The following is a 20,772-nucleotide window of genomic DNA, read 5'->3' as shown; positions in this document are numbered from 1 at the left end:
CTTCTTTGAGGGGGTCGAAGCCATATTCTCAAAGACCTTCATCTTCCTTCTAAATTCATCCCATTTTCTTGGGAATCCGACTTAGTCAGGCATCGTACCAATTCGGTAGACGTATCAGAGGAAGAGGAGGGAGATCTATGTCTCCACTTAACCTTCTTTGAAGAGGAAGATGAAGAGTGTTTCGATCTACTGCGTGATCGAGACCTCTTGGAATGTTTACGGTGATCTGATTCTTCCAAATCACTCGATTTCCTATGTTTCTTTGACGAGGCCTTCCAGGAGGCCTTGGAAGCTTCTCGCCCCTCCGCCAGTTTACCTTTCGTCTCACGAAGGGCCTTCTCCGTCATCGACCGACAGGAGCCACAGTCGCCGGTTCGATGGTCTGAACTAGGCACCAAACACAAACGCGGTGAGGATCTGTAATCGACATCTTCGATCCGCAGTCGATACATTTTTTGAACCCTGTCTTGGGAGCAGAAGGGGTGGAAGAAGACATTTTCTTTAGAAAAGTTTCTAAGCGCGCCATTCTCAAGAGCGAAGCAATCCGAAAAACGGAATTAAAGCCAACGGGTGCGGCACAAGCTACTTATACTGATGGTGATGTCGACACGGTACGGAGCCCGTCGAGGGACATCGACGCCACAACCTTGTGCACAGCGCCCTCTGCCGAGCAAATTTTTTCAGAAGGAGCGAAGCTGGCAGGACCAATATCATAAGATGAAGAATATGTGGGAGGACACAATCCATTCCGAAATACAGTTTGAAAGTGAAACTGGTCTTTCTTTTACAGAGGATTCCCAGCCTGACGATGGGGAATATTCATGAGCATGTGAATCCATGCCAGACCCCATGCTGGAGAAGGGAAGTGATAGAATGTGAGGTGGGACACAGCATGTATGGCGTGATGTGGCTTATTACCCACCCACTGACTGCTGATGGCCTTGCTGGTACTTACGGCAATTCCCACCCATTATCTGCCCCCTCCCTGTCCAAACACACCCATCTATGGAATCTCTCTGAGCTAGATCAGTGTTTTTAAAAGGATACATATGTTATTTCAAAGCAGTCTAAAAGGTAATGGCTTAACTAAAGCTATAAACTAGCTCCAGGTGAAATACAAGACCATTTGCCAGCCGCTGCCATCTTATCGCTAAGTAGAACTATTTTGGCAATGCCAGCAAAATGCTTACCCCAATGCTCACACAAAAGTAAAAACTGATGGCTTTGCCAATGTTTATTTGGTTAATCAAAGGCTCTTAAATCCCCTTCTTTCACAAAATTTGCTAAAGAAAATTTAATGAAATGGGCAAAACCTATTTTGGAGAAGAATTGGTGTAAATCGGTCAAGAGTGGCCTAAACAACAGACCATCAATAATGTGCGCATAACTGGATAGGACATTTAACTTGCAGACTATGGTTCCATGAATACATGAATCCACCTTATCTGCCCGCTAAATAGGATTGGGAGCATAACAATCTATTGATGCATTTGTGTTTCTTTCGTGAAAAGAAAGCCTAGTAGCCTGGTGCAGAGATGGAGCAGACTACAGAAATGATTTTCCCACCCCAAGACTCATAATGACATTTGGCAACAACCATCATGCCTGGGTAAACTTTGACCAAAATCGCAGCAATTTATTTCAATATGTATACTAGTTTTACACAAGAAAATACAGTAATTTAGAACTCACCTGGAAAACATCGTCCGTCACATCAGTTTCACTGTGTGATGATGGGCAACCTATGAAAAATAAAACAAAAATGAATTATTCATCTTAGACCTAAAGATGCAGCAGCATGAAATGGAAAAAGAAGGAAAAGTGACTCATAACCCCAGATGTGCACCATGGGTACTGTCATCAAATTAATAAACACTGTATAGCTTTGCTTGTGAGCAGGATCTTCAAACACGTGTTCACAAAAATGTCATTTAAATTTCTGAAACCATTTAAATATATGTACATATGGGTTTATTTTCACTGATAAAATTCCCCTCCTCCCTCAACAAAATGCCTATATTGTACAGATTTTCCTAACTGATACGACCCCAGGAAGACAGTCCTCAATGTGTGATAGGGAGGTCCTGTCACAAAGAATCACGCTGACTAAAAAGAAGAACAAGTTACTTACCAACGGTAATGTTCTTTCGATTGGATGTTCCTCCCACGTATTCCTCATCTTATGATAACTCGTATCCCAGTTCTGCTGCTTCGGAACGTTTTCACCAGAGGGCGATGTGTTCGAGGCCGTGGAATTGTAGTCCTTCGAGGGCCGCCGTCGAGCGCCAACGTCATCCACTGTATAAAGGGCTCGAGCAGCGCCTATTACTTCAGTTCTGTTTTTACAGTGTTCATGGTCGCATCAGCTAATCAGGTCTTAAATCCTCAGGCTCTTAAGGAAATTAGAGGGCAACAGGCGTAAAATGTACGGAGGGGTAGGTTGGGAGGGTCGATGAGGAATACGTGCAAGAAACATCCAATCGAAACAACGTTACAGTTGGTAAGTAACTTTTTCTTCGAATGGATTGTGTCCTCCCACGTATTCCTCATCTTATGATAGACTCCCATAGCAGTGGTAAATTTGGAGGTGGGAGTACTAGAAATTTTAGTTATGGACTGAATGAAGGACAGCTTTTGCAAATAATCCTCCTTGATATGAAGTGGAATCCAAGCAATAGTGCTTCACAAAGGTGTGCATTGAAGACCAGGTGGCCGCAGCACAAATATCCTGTGCCGAGACACCCCTCTGAAGAGCCGTGGAAGTTGCCATACCTCTAGTTGAATGAGCCCTTAATCCATCTGGAGGCTCTTTTCCAGCCACTTTATAGCATTCAGAGATTGCTAGAATTATCCATCTGGGTAGGGTTTGTTTAGACACTCCAAGTCCCAATGGGTGCCCATTATACCCAACAAATAGTTGGTCACATTGTCTAAGATTTGCCAATCTGGAAATGTAGAAACAGAGCGCTTTTTGGGTCCAGTCTATGCAATCTTTCCTCTTCCTTACTAGCGTAAGGAGGAATATAAAAAGAAGGTAAGGTCATTTTTTGTGACAGATGAAAATCAGAAACTATTTTAGGCAAGAAAGATGGTTTGACTTTTAGAATAACTTTATCCTTATGGAAAATGGTGTGAGGAGGCTTACAAGGCAGTGCCTGCAACAGACTTACCCTGTGGGCTGATGTTATAGCCACCAACAGAATTGTTTTAAGAGTGAGAAGTCTTAATGGGCACGAATGTAAAGGTTCGAAAGGGGCACACATGAGAAATTTTAAGACTAGATTCAAATCTCAGATGGGCACCTGAAAAGGTGTCAGAGAGTATACATTTGTCAACCTTTTCAAGAATTGAATGACTAAAGGAACATTAAAATAGGATACCTCACTGAGGAGCGCTTAAAGATAAATAGCGCTGCCAAATATCCTTTTATAGTACGTGTAAGAGAAAAGAAAGTACTGTTGGAGCATTACAAAGGAATGGATCCACATTCTTATCCCGGCACCAGTTACTGAACTTGTTCCAACGACACTGATACTGGGAATTTGTTGCTGGCCTTCTGGCCGAAAGCAAAATCTCCATTACGTCATCCGGGAGGTCCCAATCCTTATATCTTAGCCTCGCAGAAACCATGCGTGAAGGCCGAGTGTCTGGACCTCTGGATGGAGAACCCGACCTTCCTCTTGCGAGAGAAGATCCTCTCTTTTTGGAAGTCATATTGGAGGGCAGATGGACATGTCCAGAAGGTCCGGATACCACGTCCGCCTGGCCCAATCCGGGGCAATTAGGATCATGGTTTTCCTGAACTTTCTCAACCTCCTGATTACTTGAGGAATCATGGGGACAGGAGGAAACGCGTAAAGGAGTGTAAATAGCCGGTCCACTACGAACACGTCCCCTAGAGCTCCTCTTGGGAGAAATTCCCTTGAGCAGTACAGTTCACACTTCCGGATGGCACCGGTCGCAAACAGATCCACTTGAGGGTTTCCCCAAAGGGTGAAGATCTCTTGAAGGACTTCCTGAGCTAGTTCCCATTCGTGAGAGACTGTGCTCTGCCTGCTCAGAGCATCCGCCGCCGTGTTCAGCTCTCCGGCTAGGTGAACTGCCGATAGAAAGATTCCTTCTTGCATTGCCTCTCTGCACAGTGGGAGTGATCCTATGCCTCCTCTTTTGTTGAGGTAGTACATGGCCACTGTGTTGTCTGTCATTATCCGGACATTCTTTCCCTGTACAGAGGGCAGAAAATCCTTCAGCGCTAATTCGATTGCCCTCAGCTCCAAAAGGTTGATGTGTAGTTTGAACTCCGATGGAGACCAACGACCACTGATTGTCAGATCGTTGGTGTGGGCTCTCCACCCCGTGAGTGAGAACTTTTAAGTAAACCTTTTGAGGCAAGAGGGGCCTAGGCTTGGGGAAGGGAACCAGAGGACCAAAGTAAACTACAAGAGACATTGTTGAAATGAGAGATGCCTGGACTTGGGGAAGGGAACTCTCAGGGGCCTAAAAGAAATTGTGAGTTCTTTTGGAACCAGTGGGGTCAGAGCTTGGTGCGAGGAACCTCAAGAGACCCAGAGACATTGTGAATTGTATTGTCTTGCTAAAAGAGCCCTACCTTGAAGATCCCAAGGACACCCCTTTTAACGTTATACTATTTTTCAAACTGGCAGAACTAAACCTGATGGTAAGGCTACCAGAATCCAGCTTGGGATTGCATTTCTTTTTGAATCACCATTTCTTTCTTTAAGAAGACCAACATCAGATTGGTTTTAAGAGTGAGGGCAAGAACAGCTTTGGACTTGGTCTTCTGGACATCGACGGCCCTCAGCATCATCAGTTGACGGAACAACCCCATTAGAGTTAGGGCCAGTTAGGCATTACATCAACCCTACAACGGTTTGTAATAAAGATTTTCAAACAGATACTTTTGAGTCTGTGTCTCTCTTGATACCATGCCTGCCTCACGTAGTAGGTAAAAATACTAGAGCTCCTTCCAACGACACTACATGTGCCCTGTACCACTAACATGTATTCCCAAGATAGGAGAGAAACAAGGGTCTGGGGGGCAATGATCACAAAAGCACTCCAAAATGATGATTTTCAAAAGGGGAACTTTTTAGACATTCACTTCTTTATTCAGTCCATGAACACTGTGACTTAACACGTTGTTTCTATATAATATATCTCTCTTTACTGAAGAAAATACAACAAACCTATTGTTGTATTATAAATCAATCTATAAACAGTTCATGAACCAAAATATGTACATAGACAAGACAAACCCGGAGTTAAATAAACTACAACATTTTGCATATATCAAAATAGACAGATAGCACTTACAAAGGAAAGAGGATGAATAGACCAATCTAAAAAGAAAGAACAGGAGGCAGGTTTTCCAGTGCATCTCCTATAATGTACAGTCTTCAATTCTAAATCATCATTTTAAAAAAATGTAATCAGTTTAAATCTGTTTATGATTAAAGAACAATACCTTGTGTGAGGTCTTCTATGGCTCTGCGAATGCCTCTATCAAAGGCTCTGGCGTCAGCCGGACTCTGGAAGGTGAGGCCGAACTTCTTGTCGTCGATCTTCCAGTGGTGAAACGTCGGGGTGACCTTGTTGTAGATGACGTTCTTCTGTAGCATACATTCCAGAACAACCTAGTTGGGATCAGAAGCAATCTTTTAGCCTCAGGATGAGAAGACCCATCTACACGTTGTAATCTATCAGGATACGAGTTCTGACAGAAGTTAAATAACAGGTTTGTTCAACCCTTATTTTGGAGAACACCGACATATCCCTGCTGCTCCTTATCCTAGCTGAGCCATTTAACAGAAGTTGTCAGTATATCATGTTCATCGCCACATTTATCCAAACTATACATGGTCAAAGGTCCAAAGAAAGGCACACATTTTCTTCTTAAGAGCACAGGGAGAAAATCTAAGCCACATGCTATTGTATTTGTACCTTGTGGATGACACTCTGAATGCTAGGAGGATGCTAATTATTTCTGTATACAGACCAACATGCTTGTAGATTAGCGCCATAGGAACCAAGTGGGCAAGGACAGCGATTGGGGATGAGGGAGGAGTACTAAACTTCTCTGCTTAGATAAAAGATCTAGTAGCATAGGATGAGGCTGTTTTACTAGTTGTATGACGTCCTCAAACGAAAATCTGGAAGCCACTTGGGAGTTACTAGAATCACCTCTGTAATCTCTGTAACCTGGGCTCAATTTACAGATCAAAGGAACTAGAGGGCAGGCATAATGACAATGATTTCTACGGTTGCTAAGGAAAATATCCCATAAGCCCAAGGAATCTGTTCTTTGCCCAACAGGATGGTAAAATGAATGCATTTTGCATTGTCCTTTGAAGCAAAGAGGTCCATTCTCAAAAACACCATGTTCAGAAGTTCACTGCCATTACACATATGTGACAGTTCCAGTCGTGGAGGGCATACATCCATAGGCTGACAAATATTTGACAAAGTATTTTGAAAGACCACCCGATGGCGGCAAGCCAACCAGTTGTTGCCAAAGGCCTACTTCCACATTCCCACTGCCAGCACGCTTAGCTATGAGAGGGAGTATTACCTATGATAGTTATTCTAAAACACAACAGCAGTATGGCCAAAGGAAGCAAGGACCTGTTTACCCTAGACCATAGGGAGGGAGGTATTTACATTTATGAAGATCACTTTACAATATGAGATGCTGATGTGAAGGGATGTGTCTGCTGGGAATTAAAAGCATGTGAACCTTCGATGATCCGACAGGAATCCACCACCGCTAGGCTGACAAATCTGCAGTAGGAGAGAGTACTGGATTCAGAGAGGGGAAAGAAATTCACACTAGCAGATGTGTTTCACTGCTCTAATTGTAGTAACCGGAACAGATGACCCTCCTGCTACTGCTACATGAAGTCATTCACACCACCTGTTTGCATACCCCAATGGAGGCTCAATCATTACAGACTAAACTAACTGGGAAGTATCCATGACAAAAACAAACAACTGGTACGATAATGCATGCAAAATAAAGTGGCAATAATATGAAATGCATCAATGTCTTCTCCTTGTCATAAGTATTGAAAATACATTACATTTAATTTAGAGCTCAAATTCATGTCCTTTTATAAAGGACACCTTGCAAGCATCGCATTTACAGTACTTGCCAGTTCTTCATACAATCACCATCAGTTTATGATACATTACTCACCGTAATCGTATTTCTGATGCTTGTATCTGCTTAGATTCACATGCTGTGCATAGGCCGACATCTAGTGAAGCTGCGGAGTATTACAGTTTGTTTTTCGAAACTCGAAAATGGGCATCGACCTAGGGCGTGCCAGTAATACTATCCCTAGTGCGACGTCCACTGTACCCATGATCCTTCACGCGTGTAGGACCCTCAGATTGTATGTTTTCTGACATGAGGTAGCATGAGGAGTAGTGCGAGTACAGAGTATCCAAGCAGATAAGATAGATAAGACTACAAGCATCCATGCACCTTCACTCAGAGGGGAGGAAGGGCAGGCGCATGTGAATCTAAGCAGATACAAGCATCAGAAATACGATTACGGTGAGTAATGTAACCCTTCTGAGGCTTGTGGAATCTGCTTAGATCACATGCTGTGCATAGATGAGCGAGCAGTAAGAAGGAGGTGGGATGTGAGAAGTGTCATGAGCAAATAAATGTCTTAGAACCGCTTGTCCCACTTGAGTATCTGTCTTGGAATGAGTGTCAATGCAGTAGTGCTGAGTGAAGGTGTGAATAGAGCTCCAAGTAGCTGCTTTACAAATGGTGTCAAGGGGTACATTTTCAATGAAAGCCAGAGTTGCCCCAGTGCCTCTTGTAGAGTGGGCCCTTGGCGTAAAAGGCAGAGTTTTATCTGAAAGGGAGTAACACAGCTGGATACATTTGACTATCCATTTTGAGATGGCACCTTTAGAGACGCGATCTCCTTCTCTGCCTGTAGCTACGGAGACGAAGACAGTTGATCTGTCTTCCTTAGCGGTCTGGTCTTGTCTAGGTAGTGTGCATAGTTTCACCTCAGCAGAGCTCTTGGGTTCTTGGAAGAAGGCCGGTAGCTCAATGGACTGGTTAACATGGAATTTTGAAATGAACTTAGGTGAGAACCTAGGGTGAGTTCGTAGAACCAGTTTATCCTTATGACCAGTAAAGAAAGGATCCTGCACTGACAGAGCCTGAATCTCGCTGACCATTCTTATGGATGTAATGGCTACTAAGAAGGCAGTTTTATAGGTCAGGTGTTTTAGACTAGCTTTATACATGGGTTCAAAGGGTGGGGCCCATGAGTTTAGCAAGCACCACGTTAAGGTCCCATCCTGGTGGTGGGTTCGAAATTGGAGGGTGGAGTCTCTTTACCCCCTCCATAAAGGCTTTAACCACTGGTACTTTCCACCACGACACCTTGTTATGTGAGGTGGTGTGGGCTGACAGCGCTGCCAGGTGTACCTTGAGTGAATTAAATACCAACCCTGCGTCTAGCAGGTGGAGCATGTAGGTGACAATATTGGAAGGAGTGCAATCAACCGGGTTGATTTCTTTATTCTGGCACCAAATAACGAATCTCTTCCATTTATCAAATTAACAGTGTCTTGGGTTTGGTTTCCTTGATTCCTTTAGGATATCCATACATCTCTGTGGTAGATTGAGATGGCCAAGCTCTATGGCTTCAGGAGCCATGCTGCCTGCTGGGATAGTAGGTTGTGCCAGCACGGGAGTCTGATGGGTTCGCACGTTGCCATCTTGCGCAGGTGCGGGAACTACGGTGGTCTCGCCCACATGGGAGCAACTAGGATGAGCGTCATTGATTCCCTGTGCATCTTGTTGACCACCTTCCTCAACAGAGGAGTTGGTGGAAAAGCGTAGGCAAACATCCCCGACCAGTTCATCCATAGAGCGTTCCCCATGGAGTCTGGCTGGGGGAACATGGATGCGAATCCTGGGCATTGTCTGTGTTCGCTTGTGGCGAATAGGTCTATAGTGGGGAAACACCACAGTGAGAAGAGGTCTCCTATGACAACTTTGTGTAGACCCCATTCGTGTTCTTTCGGGAGGGGGTCTCTGCTCAAAGCGTCTGCTAGTGAATTGAGATCCCCTGGAACATGTTGAGATGACAGGTAAATGTTCCGTCTGAGTGCCCATATCCAAATTTTCTGGGCAAGCCTGGACAGATTTGGCGAACGAGTGCCCCCCTGTTTGTTTATGAAAAACATTGCTGTTGTGCTGTCTGTTAGGATCTGCACTGACAGGTTCGACAGGTGGGGTTCGAACGCTTGAAGCGCTCTGGAGACTGCCAAAAGCTCTAGCAGATTGATGTGATTCTTGGCCACCGTGTGAGACCAGAGACCCTGAGCTGTTTGGTGAAGGAGGTGTGCTCCCCACCCTGACAGGGACACGTCCGTAGTGACCACAGCCTGTATCTCTGGATCGTAAAAGGATTTCCCCTTTGTCAGGTTCTCTCTTGTCCACCAGTGAAGACTTTCCACCAATGTTGGCGAAACAACCACTAGATCGTCCCACTGACCACTTGCCCAAGACCACTGTTTCGCCAACCATTCCTGCATGGGTCGCATGCGCAGGCGCACGTGGGGAACCAGGTAAATACATGACCCCATCATGCCTAGCAAACACATCGCTTTGCGCACCCTTATCTGGCGACCGGACTGATATGGATGAATTTGCAGTAGTATATTCCGAATTCTTTCCTCTGATGGAAAGGCCAACCCCTCTTGAGGGTTTAAGGTAGCTCCTAGGAACTGTTTGGAGGTGCTTGGCACCAGGCTTGATTTTTTCTGGTTGATTGAGAAACCCAATTCGAAGAGGAGGTCGATCGTTCTTTGGATGTTGGATCTGCAAATTACTGGGGTCTCCCCCGTGATGAGCCAGTCGTCTAGGTAAGGGTACACTGGGATTGCCTTCCTGTGTTACTCACCGGCCGGCGAGTAGACTGGGCAAGCGACCAGGATGGTTGTACTGGATGTTGCTTGAAGAGCTCGAGATGGAGCCTCCACCTGAGCCTCCTCTCTGTTAAGGGAAATAAGCTCTTTTTGGTGATATGACTCTCTGCTGCGCTTAATCGCAGACAGAGAGACCGATCACCCAAAAGAGCGGGGAGAACACACCGCCAAGGAACCAGCGGAAAGAAAAAGACAAATGGTAAATACTTGGTGAGAGAAAAGACCACCACAAGAAAAACCTCACAAAAGCAGGAAGTACCTGGGTCACCCACTCCCCTTGTAATTGAAAAGAACAAGAATGGAATTTCCCCTGTAAGTGTAGAAAAGATATAAGATTCTATTTTGACGGTTTCAGATAGGATATAATAAAGAAGAATTAAGGAGGTCTTACCAGAACAGGAATTGAAATAACCTAATCAATCCAGGCTAGAAAACAACGGAAGTACAAAACAATAAACAGGAAGGATAGTAGGGATGCTATACCCGGGCGGCACGTGGAGCACACTAGACACGGGTAGATGCACTTCTCAGCAAGGCGTCCCTGTGTGCACTTTTCAGAAATTAGTCCTTTTGTACAATCAGCAAAGCGTCCTTGTGTACACTTGAGGAAATAAATCCAAAACAACGGAATGGAGTCGGAATACACAAAAAGACACTTGAATTGAAGAAGGGTACAGTTCACAGTATACCTAAGGTGAAATATTGCAGGAGGCTACACAAATAAGGTAGCCATGTTTCAGTAGCTCAAATGTTCCAAATAGAAATTGGAACAGGAAGAACTCACCACCCTCGATTTTGAGAGATTGAAGCTGAGAACTTGGAGTCAGCTGGGAAGGTGAGGAAAACCAGGTGAAGGCGGTGGTTGGGTAATTCAGGACAGAAGTTTCTTTACGGGAAGAACAGCGAAAGGCAATCCAGTGGACAGGCAGCGAGGTCTGGTACACAGGCGGGCTAAAGACAGTACAGAATCAGGATGCAAGTAAACCGTAGGGCAGGCAAAGGTCCGGTACACGGGTAGGCAGAAGAATTGAGAAATCTCAAGGCAGTCCGTAAATGGAAAACAGGAACTGGTACACGGGAAGGCAATAATTAGGAAAGGCACAGAAGATGAAACTTCGGATGCCGGTTGCAACGTTAATCAGAAGCAGCGTCCTTCCCGCTGCAGTGCCTAATATTACCCAGGAGGCGGAGCGCCGTAAGCCCGTCAGAGCTCACGTTCCGCATACTCGGAACTACACGCAAAAGGTAGGTTTCCTGCGAGTTGTAGTCAAAGGCTGGGTTGTTGATACTTTTGATGTTGTTGACCCCAATCTCCAGGGTAACCGCCACCGAGAGAATTAAGGGGCTGAGCAATGTTGGATACTGTGGCGAAGCGTCACGACTTTGGTAGGTGCCTTGAAAGTGGTCTGTTTCGCCTGGCGTGATGAGGAGGCGAGCGGGTCATTCAGACCCCGATGTGACACTCTGCCTAGGCGTGCCGCCACCACCGCCAGTACCTTGGTGAATATCCTTGGAGCCGAGGCTATACCGAAGGGCAGCACCTTGACTGGTAGTGCCGACTGTCCACCTTGAAGCGTAAGAATCTTCTGTGCGCTGGGAACATGGAAATATGAAAATAGGTATCTTTCATGTCCAATGTTGCCATTTACTCTCCTCTTTTTAGGAGGGGGATTACCTCTTGGAGTGTAGTCATGCAAAGTTTTTGGGGCTTGACACTTGTTTGCAGGGAGTAATCCAAGACTGGGCACATTGTTAGATCTTTTTTTGGCACAAGGAAGTAAGTTGAATAAAGGCCCTTGTTTACCTGGTTGCCTGGGACGGGTTCTATCGCGTCCTTTGCAAGAAGATTGACAATTTCCTCGAGGAGGTTCTTTTGGTGGTCCAGGGAGTGTGTTTTTTGTCTTGGAGAGTGGTTGCGGGGACGCTCCAACAGTTCGATGCAGTATCCCGTGGACACCGTGGAAAGCACAGGTGATCCCTTCCCATGCTTGGGTGAAGGTGGAAATGCGCCCCCCTACTGGGGATGCATGGGAAGGGACCCTGAGCGGAGCGACACTGTTTGCTGGGAGGCGTACCGCCTCTACCTGGGCTGCCTCTCCCTCTACCACGGCCCCTCTTGTTACCTCTGGTGTAACTTTGGGTAGTCGTGCACCCCACAATGTACCCTGCCCCTGTGAGTAATTAGAACCCCTCTGGGAATTTTGGGCGCATGAGCGACGAAAATTCTCATTCCCTTATTTGGTTTGTGGGTTTGTTAGTTAATTGTCCCAGCGACCTTAGGGTATCGTATTCTTCTTTGGCAATTTTGAGTGCCTCCTCTACCGCTTTCCCAAACAAGACATTCGGTTCCACCGGCATGTCGATAAGAGTAGCCTGAGTCTCGGGTTTGAACCCTGACTGTCTGAGCCAAGTGTGTCTCTTGATGACAGTGCTCTCTGCAATGAGCCGGTCTGCATTATCTGCTGCATCAAAGGTCGCTTTCAGAATGCACCCGGACACCGATCTACCCTCCGATGCAATCTGGGCTAACTGGCCCTTTATTGGTTCTGGTGCGTAGGCAATGAGGGCAGCTACCTGCTCCCATTGGTGACAATTATAACTTGCCAACAGAGTGGTGGAATTTGCGATTCTTGCCTGGTAAGCGGAAGTGGAAGCCACTTTCCTTCCTAGACCATATATCCTCTTGCTCTCCTTGTCTGGGGGAGCTTCAGATAATGCTAAAGGAGTCCCCACTCTTCCTGGTGGTAATAACTACCAATGAGTCGGGCTTAAGCTGCCCCTTATGTAAAGTGGGTCAGAAGGGGCAGCCCCGAATAATTTTTCAATTCTGGGGTTGACTGCCCGTGTGAGATTAGGGGTGAGGAGGGAGGGGTCAATTCTGCGTTGGATAGACTTCAGAATTGGTATGGCTTGGGTAATGGACTTCTTGTCCCCCATGATTTCCTCTGCAAAGTCCCTTTCCTCTTGAGCCCCTTGAGTGTGAATCTGAAAGTGCTCTGCAGCTCTAGCTAAGACCTCATTCAGTAGTGGCTGATTATCCACAGGTGAGTCATTTACTGGTGGTTCTTTGGGGATAGGTGAGTCTAGATTATATGCCTCTGCCTCGTCTTCCTCCTCCTCAACCTGGTCCTCGTCGTCTCCATAATAATCAACCCCTGCATGGTCGTCCAGTATCTGTATGTCTGGATCCTCAGCATACTGATGGAAAGGTAGAGTAGAGAGTGGGTCTGAAATTAGGCCCTGAGCTGGAGTCTCATTGCGAGGTCTCTTATTAGGAAGCTGAGGGTCCTTGGATCCCAAAGGAGTAGAGGTGTCAGGGGTATTCTGATAGCTCAGAAAAATAATCAGAGTTTTTCTCATAGAAATTAGCCAAAGAAGACATTCTTGTCATCACCCTGTCAATGTCATCAGAGCTCCATTCCCTTGAACTGGGAATGACCACTTCTTGTTGAGGCTCCTCTTCTCCCATGTCATGTGGGAGGGATAACTTCAGGTCTAGTGACAGGGTCAGGGGTCTTAGATGTAACCTTATCTGAAGATCTATCTTGTCCTTCTGGACCTGGGGTACAGATGTTTTCCCTGATTACTTTTTCTGCTGTTTGTCCCCTTTTCCAAGAGTAGAGGAATGTTTCCATGAATGTTTGGCCTTCTCAGAATCTTTCGACACCTGGCGCCAAGATTCGGTGTGTTCGGAAGGTTCTGAAGCTTTCGAGGGCGAGAGTCGAGACTTGGAGGCAGACATGGAAGAAACTGCCGGAGCCGACTTTAAGCGTGCTGCTTGGGGATAGAGGTCGGTTTCGTCGTCCGACGACCATACCTCTGCAACTTTGGGGAGCGAGGCACCCATGGCAAGCGTGGACGGTTGCCGTGTGTCGTGAGGCGATCTCAACCTGGAACGCCCAGAGGACACCGTTTCTGTGGACTGCTCTCTTTGTGCCTCTTTCTTCCGATGACTCGACACACGTGTCGAGTCTCGGCTGGGGTTAGTGTGCTTAGGTGCAGTACTGTGTCTAGCACTCATGTCGCCTGGTGTGGTCCCCATAACTGCCCCACCGGACAGTCCTCCAAGGCCGGGGACTCGCGCTTGGGTGTTTATCAACGCCCCTGTGCCCTCGCCGTCCGATACGGCGACGTTGCTGCCATCACTGAAGGAACCCACTGCCTCCATGGCCTCGAGCTGCCTGGCGTAGTGGGCCCAACGTTTAGTGGAGCGGTCCTTTAGTGTTTTAGCCTTAAAAAGTTTACATGCTCTGCAGTTCGCTTTGGGGTGATCCCTGGGCAGACAGAGATTACAAGTGTTATGCTTATCCACCCAAGGAAACATGCGGTTGCACTTGGGGCAGAATTTAAATGGAGTACTCTCCATATGTTATTCTATGGCAGCGGGCAAGTATATGTAGGAAATAAACGGGTGTGAATATGTCCACCCCCCACTCTCCCTATTTGCCGGGCCGAGGCCAGAGGCCTTCCGAGGCCCAAAGTCCGTTGTGCAGTCTTGACGGCTATTCGTTCTTCTGACCGGCGTCGATCTTCGGAATCTCGACGTGGGATTTAAAGAACAGGGAATATTAGATGAATTATGACAAAAAGGCTGAAAGCCAGGGAACTCTGCAACTATGCTTCCGACAAGTATGGCAGAAAAAAACAATCTGATAGTCCTACACGCGTGAGGGATCATGGGTACAGTGGACGTCACACTAGGGATAGTATTACTGGCACGCCCTAGGTCGACGCCCATTTTCAAGTTTCGAAAAACAAACTAATACTCCGCAGCTTCCACTAGATGTCGGCCTATGCACAACATGTGATCCAAGCAGATTCCACAAGCCTCAGAAATATATATACGGAAAATCTGTTTGTTCCTCATACAATTCCACACGTTACACCAATCAGCAATAATTATTACACAGTGACCTTTAGGACCCTCCAGATGTCACTAGCTACATGACATTTGTACTTCTTACTCCTTTCCCCGAATTTCAGGCCCTGCACACATGAGATAATTGCATGAGTGGCAAACCATCAAGGTGGTCGTAGAAGGACCAATCGGAGCTCATTCAAGCATCTTAACGCAAGGCACACAAATAAAAACTTGAAAACCAGGTTTCAAGGCCCTAAGATGCACCGGTTGCAATATATTTGCACCGCACCGTTCTGTTCCTTATACAATTCCACAACGTTCCAACAATCTGTTAGGACCCTCTGGAAGTCACTGGCTACATTACATTTGGACACCCCACCCCTTTCACCAGATTGCAGCCTCAACAGTGCGTTGTAAGTCACTAAAAGCGAGGAACAAAACTGAAAGGTCCCTATTGGACCTGAAAAACCACGTTTGAAGTTCACAGGACGCACCATTTCTGAGATATTCTCACCACTCTCACCTTCCCTCCACGTCTGCTCTGGGTTATGTAAGCCATGTTTAAAGGCCCTAGGATTCACCGTTTTATTTGCAGCGCAACGCATTGCACCACGCCACATTGAAGCAACAGGTGGGGAGAGCGCACCGGAGGTCCCACTATGCTGCAGCACGCCAACTCTCGCTTCCCATCTACATCTGCTGCGGGGTATGTAAGCAAGCCGCACGTGCCCATTCTCAGGGCAGTTTACATTAAGCCAGGATCACAGATTTTTAACAATTGATGAGTGTTATCATGTCTGTCAACAGAACGCATGCAGAGTATGGGTACTTTCGCTGGTCATACATATTGTACCTCTTTATTCACATACGAGGTGCAGCAAGGGCTCATACAGCAAATGGTCCTTACGGTTACCTGTAGCTCTCACAATAAGCAGCCATACAGATAAGTGGTTTACCAGCCGCTTTCACTTCCTATAAACTGGCGAATACTACCATTAAAACGAAATGTGAAGTAAACTTATTCCCAACAAAATATAGGAAACAGCCAACACATAGGAGCCTAGCACCTGCTTGCAACGCTTAGCCCAACAGAGATGTTTGGATTAGTAGTACCAGCAGATCAGTACCAGAGGAACATTTGCTAATAGTAGGACTACCTGAACTGAAGAGAAACTTTAAGATAAAGTCCATCTTTCAATGCGCCTGAAATACTAGGTGCAAAGAAGAACAAGTTACTTACCCCTGCTAACGTTCTTTCGACTGGAAGTTCCTCCAGCATACTCCTCATCTTATATGATATGATATCTTCCAGCTTCAGCTGCTTTGGAAAAATAATTTCAACAGAGGGCGCTCTCCGTCTATGTGGTCTACTCAATGTCCCTCAAAGGCTTCCATCCCTGAGTCGAGGTCATCGTCGGTGTATATATAGCACGTGCAGTGCCCATCGGCTTCAGCTCCGTTTCACGCCTTCCTCATGCAGAATTACCAGCCTCCGTGAGTCCTAGACAGTACTAGACTCTGAAAGAGCATAACGTGTAATGCCTGGAAATTCTACAATGGGGTAGAGTGGGAGGGGCGATGAGGAATATCTGGGAGGACCATCCAGTCGAAAGAACGTTACCAGGGGTAAAGTAACTTGTTCTTCGAATGGATTGCATCCTCCCATGTATTCCTCATTTTATGATGGACACCGAAAGCAGTGTTAGGTTTTGGAGGAGGGAGTACACATTTTCAGTTTCAAGATTTGTCATGGATCAAGTATAAAACTGCTTTCCCAAATCCTCCTTTCTGGCTAGAGGGTAAATCCAAACTGTATAGATTCGTAGAAGTATGGATGGTGGACCAAAAGCTGCCGCACAAATGTCTTTTTTTCAGCACCCGTCTTTGAAGAGCTATGTCCCTTGTGGAATGGGCTCTTAGGCCTTCCGGGGGATCTTTCCCGGTCACTCTGTAGCACTCTGAAATAGCCAGAATTATCCATCTGGACAAAGTATGCCTTCTAACTGGAACACCCAGTTTGTGTCCAGTATACCCAATGAAAAGCTGGTTGTCTTGACGTGGCTTTGTCATCCGAGAAATGTAAAATGTAAAAGCTCAAAGCCCTTCTGGGATCAAGCCTACATAGGCATTTCCTCTTCCTTGACAGAATGAAGGGGCGGAAAGAAAGTTGGAAGCACAATTTTATGGGCTTAATGGAAATCCGACACAATTTCTGGCAAAAAAGACGGTTTAACCCTAAGGACAACTTTATCTTTGTAAAAAATGGTAAATGGAGGTTTACTAGATAGGGCTTGCAAATCACTCACCCTGCGAACTGATGTTAACACAACTTACAGAATGGTTTTCAATGTTAGCAGTCTTAATGGACATGAGGGGAGTAGCTCAAAGCGAGCACACATCAGAAATTTTAATAACAGATTAAGATCCCAAAAAAAGGGGACCTGAAAAGGTGTAGGAGGGAACACATTAGTGAGCCCTTTAAGAAATTGTACAATCAATGGTATTTTGAGATATGATACCTCTTTCGAGGTGCGTTTAAAAATTGAAAGCGCCGAATAGTATTCTTTAATGGTCTGAATCTGGAGCCAGAGATTAGCCAAATGTAACAAAAAAAGACAACACCAAAAGATGTATTGCATTGAAAAGGGTCCACATCCTTTTCCCTACACCAGCTGCAGAATATGTTCCATCGGCAGCGGTATAAGGATTTCGTTGTTGGCTTTCTGGCCAAAAGCAAAATCCCCATTACGTCCAGAAGGTACCAATCCTTATATCTCAACCTCTTAGAAATATGCGTGAAGGTTGCAAGTTTGACCTCTGGATGGAGAACCCAACCCTCCTCTCGCAAGAGAAGGACCTCTCTTTGTGGAAGACGTATTGGAGGGCAGATGGACATGTCCAGAAGGTCGGTTACAAAGTCCTCCTGGCCCAATCTGGAGCAATTAGGATCATGGATTTCCCGAACTTTCTCAACCTCCTGATTATGTGAGAAATGACTGGGACAAGAGGAAATGCGTACAGGAGTGGAAACTCCCAGTCCACTACCAACACGTCTCCTAGAGCTCGTCTTGGGGGAAATTACCTGGAGAAGAACAGTGCACACTTTCAGTTGACACTGGTCGCAAACAGGTCTACCTGAGAGGTTCCCAAAAGGGTGCAGATCTCTTGAAGGACTTCCTGAGCTAGTTCCTACTCATGGGAGACTGTGCTTTGCCTTCTCAGAGTGGCCACTGCCGTGTTCTCCTCTCCGGCTACTTGAACTGCTGATAGGGAGACTCCTTCTTGAATTGCCCAAAACCAGAGCTGCCTTGCCTCTCTGCACAGTGGTAGTTCTCTTGTTGAGGTAGTACATGGCCACTGTGTTGTCCGTCATTATCAAGACATTCTTTCCCCGTACAGAGGGCAGGAAGGCCTTCAGCGCTAGTCTGATCGCCCTCAGCTCCAAAAGGTTGACGTGTAGTTTGTACTCCGATGGAGACCAACAACCGCTGACTGTCAGATTGTTGGCGTGGGCTCCCCACCCTGCGAGTGAGGCAACCGTAACTACTGTACTCTCCGGTTATGGTTGCCAAAAAGGCTCTCCAGGGCCTGTTCAGAAGACCACCCCCTGATCAGCCAATCGTCCAGGTAGGGGTAGACGTGATTCACCCCTCTCCTGAAACTCTCTGCCACCATCAACTTGGTGAACACCCTCGGACGGAGGTCAGCCAAAATGTCAGAACTCAAAACTGATAATGAGAACCGTCAACTGAGAACCTCAGGTACTTTCTGTGCTTGTGAGGTATCAGCATATGAAAGTAAGCGTCCTGAAGGTCCAATGACACCATCCAATCCTGAAACTGGACGGTGTGAAGGATCTGAGAAAGTGTGACCATTTTGAACTTGTCCTTCCTGAGGAACTTGTTCAAGCGTCTCAAGTCTAAAATGGGTCTCAATCCTCTGTCCTTCTTGGGGATTAGAAAATAGGGAGAGTACCTCCCTTTGTTTCTCTCCGTCACAGGTACTGGTTCTATAGCACCTTTCTCTAGCAGGCTCAACATTTCCTGCATAAGGAACGGATCTGGAACCTTGAATGAGCGGCTCTTCGGTGGATGATCCAGAGATCCCTTTAGAAAGGGAAGGCAGTAAACCTGGGCTACTGTTTCTAAGGCCCATGCATCTGAAGTAATGCCTTGCCATTCTTTCAGATAGAGTGAGAGTCTGCCTCCTACCGGGGTCTTGGGGCTTAAGGCCTTAGAGAGGTTTTGAGGCAGCTGAAGCAGCGGCTGATGGTAAAGTAGCCGTTTCTTGGGTGGGCTTTGCACCTCTCCCTAGTCCACCACGAGGGAATCTTCTCTGACCCCCCCCCCCCTGACTAGCCAGTCCTCTCACTCTTCCAACTGAGGAGTAGAAGTGAAAGTACTTACCTCTACAAGATGATCCACTGGGAAGAGGATTGTGGCTGTCTGATGGTGGCTCCAAGAGACTTGGTCGCTGCCCTTGAGGTCTGCAGCTTCTCTAAGCTTTCGTCAGCTTTGCTGCCAAAAGCTGGGTTCCGTCAAGGGGCATGCTTAGGGCCCTGGACTGCACATTCGGTGCAAAACCTGACTTTCTCAACTATGCAAATCTGCGTATTACTGTGCTTGCCGTTATGGCTCTGGTGATGCCATTAGCTGAGTCTAATCCTGATTGCAGCGACTAACACATAGCCTCCTTGCCGTCTCTTACAATGCTCAGGAAGCAATGCTCAGGAAGCAGTCTCTCTCTTCCCCTTCGGGAATATGGTAAACTGCCGTAGCTACACAGTCCCACAGGGTGAATGTAAATTTTGCTATAGCTTAAGTGGAATTAGCGGACTTAAGCGCCATGCCTCCAGCAGAAAATCGCTTTCTCGTCCAATCGTCAAAACGCTTATCATACCGATCTTGTGGGATGGTAGGGTATGCAGTCTGTTTTGAGGTTGACATCCCTGCCTGAACTAGGTTTTCAGGTGATGGATATTTTGACAGGTAGCTAAGGTCTCTACTAGATGGTCTATATTTTTTGGTGAGGTTTTTGTTCATCGCTGGGTTCCACACTCAGGATCCTCCCAATTTGCCATAACCCTTTTCTGGAGAACCACATGAAAATTAAATATGGGATCCTTTTGGGGACCTTTATCCAGGATATCTGTTAGGTCTTCTTGCTCAAACGGTTTGAGCAGGTCTGCCCCATCCCAGAAAATCAATGACTCCAGTCATCAGATGCCTATAAGAGGCATCAGCATGATCTACTGGACCCGCTTGTCAAATTTCATGTCAGGTGAAGTGTCGACCCCACTTGCCGATTGCAAATTTTCTTATAAATTATTTATCCTGGATTCTTCAGAAACAAGGCTTTTTGGGACATAGGTGTGCTTAATTCCAATCCAAATGGTGGAGTATTGTGGTCTGAAGGTTCGTATTCCTCATACATTGATGATAAAGACTTATTCTATCTTTGGTAGTGGTTTGTAAGATTTCTGAATTTCCTTATGCTTGGAAGGTAAAGGTGTTAATGGTATTGACAAAGGTGTCGATCTCGACACTAACGCTGTCGATGACTTTGATGTTGATGGCGTCAACTGTGTCGATGCTAAAGACGTCCACTTTTTCGACAACTTTTTCTGTCAATCTTATCTTCGACTGACCTCTCGAAGTTCTTGACCCTGGACTCTAAAGAGTCTGACGATTTCTGGTTGCGTCGAGATCTCAAAGGATCTCGAGGGGTTTCCAGCTTACATAACAGTGTCGAGGGCGCGCGGGATGTAGCTTGAGGCCTTTCCCTTGTCCGTCTTAGTTAGCTCGACAGGAGCATGGCTTTTTACCTTCTCCTTCGAGGGGGTTTGAGCATCTCTCTCGAAGATTTTCAGCATTTCCTGCCTGAACTTTTCTCACTGTGCTGTAGTAGAGGATTTAGTTGGACAGGTTAGA

At 46.2% G+C, this 20,772-nt stretch overlaps 1 protein-coding gene across 2 annotated transcripts in view; it reads right to left on the bottom strand.

Moving 5' to 3' along the window:
- SPRED1 (sprouty related EVH1 domain containing 1) overlaps positions 1–20,772 on the bottom strand; it is a 522,489-nt gene that overhangs the window by 153,464 nt on the left and 348,253 nt on the right. For both annotated transcript variants that reach the window (XM_069638551.1, XM_069638550.1), the window contains 2 exons: positions 5,486–5,654; positions 1,693–1,742 (listed from right to left, as the gene is read on the bottom strand). In XM_069638551.1, the coding sequence (XP_069494652.1) occupies positions 1,693–1,742; positions 5,486–5,639 (204 nt within the window). In that variant the 5' untranslated portion in view covers positions 5,640–5,654. The remainder of the gene's footprint in view (positions 1–1,692; positions 1,743–5,485; positions 5,655–20,772) is intronic.

Source organism: Ambystoma mexicanum, chromosome 14 (assembly GCF_040938575.1).
Source record: "Ambystoma mexicanum isolate Mex_15411 chromosome 14, UKY_AmexF1_1, whole genome shotgun sequence".
Classification (NCBI taxonomy): Eukaryota; Metazoa; Chordata; class Amphibia; order Caudata; family Ambystomatidae; genus Ambystoma; species Ambystoma mexicanum.
Note: the sequence above shows the minus strand (reverse complement) of the source record. Positions and strands in the feature narration are given on the sequence as shown.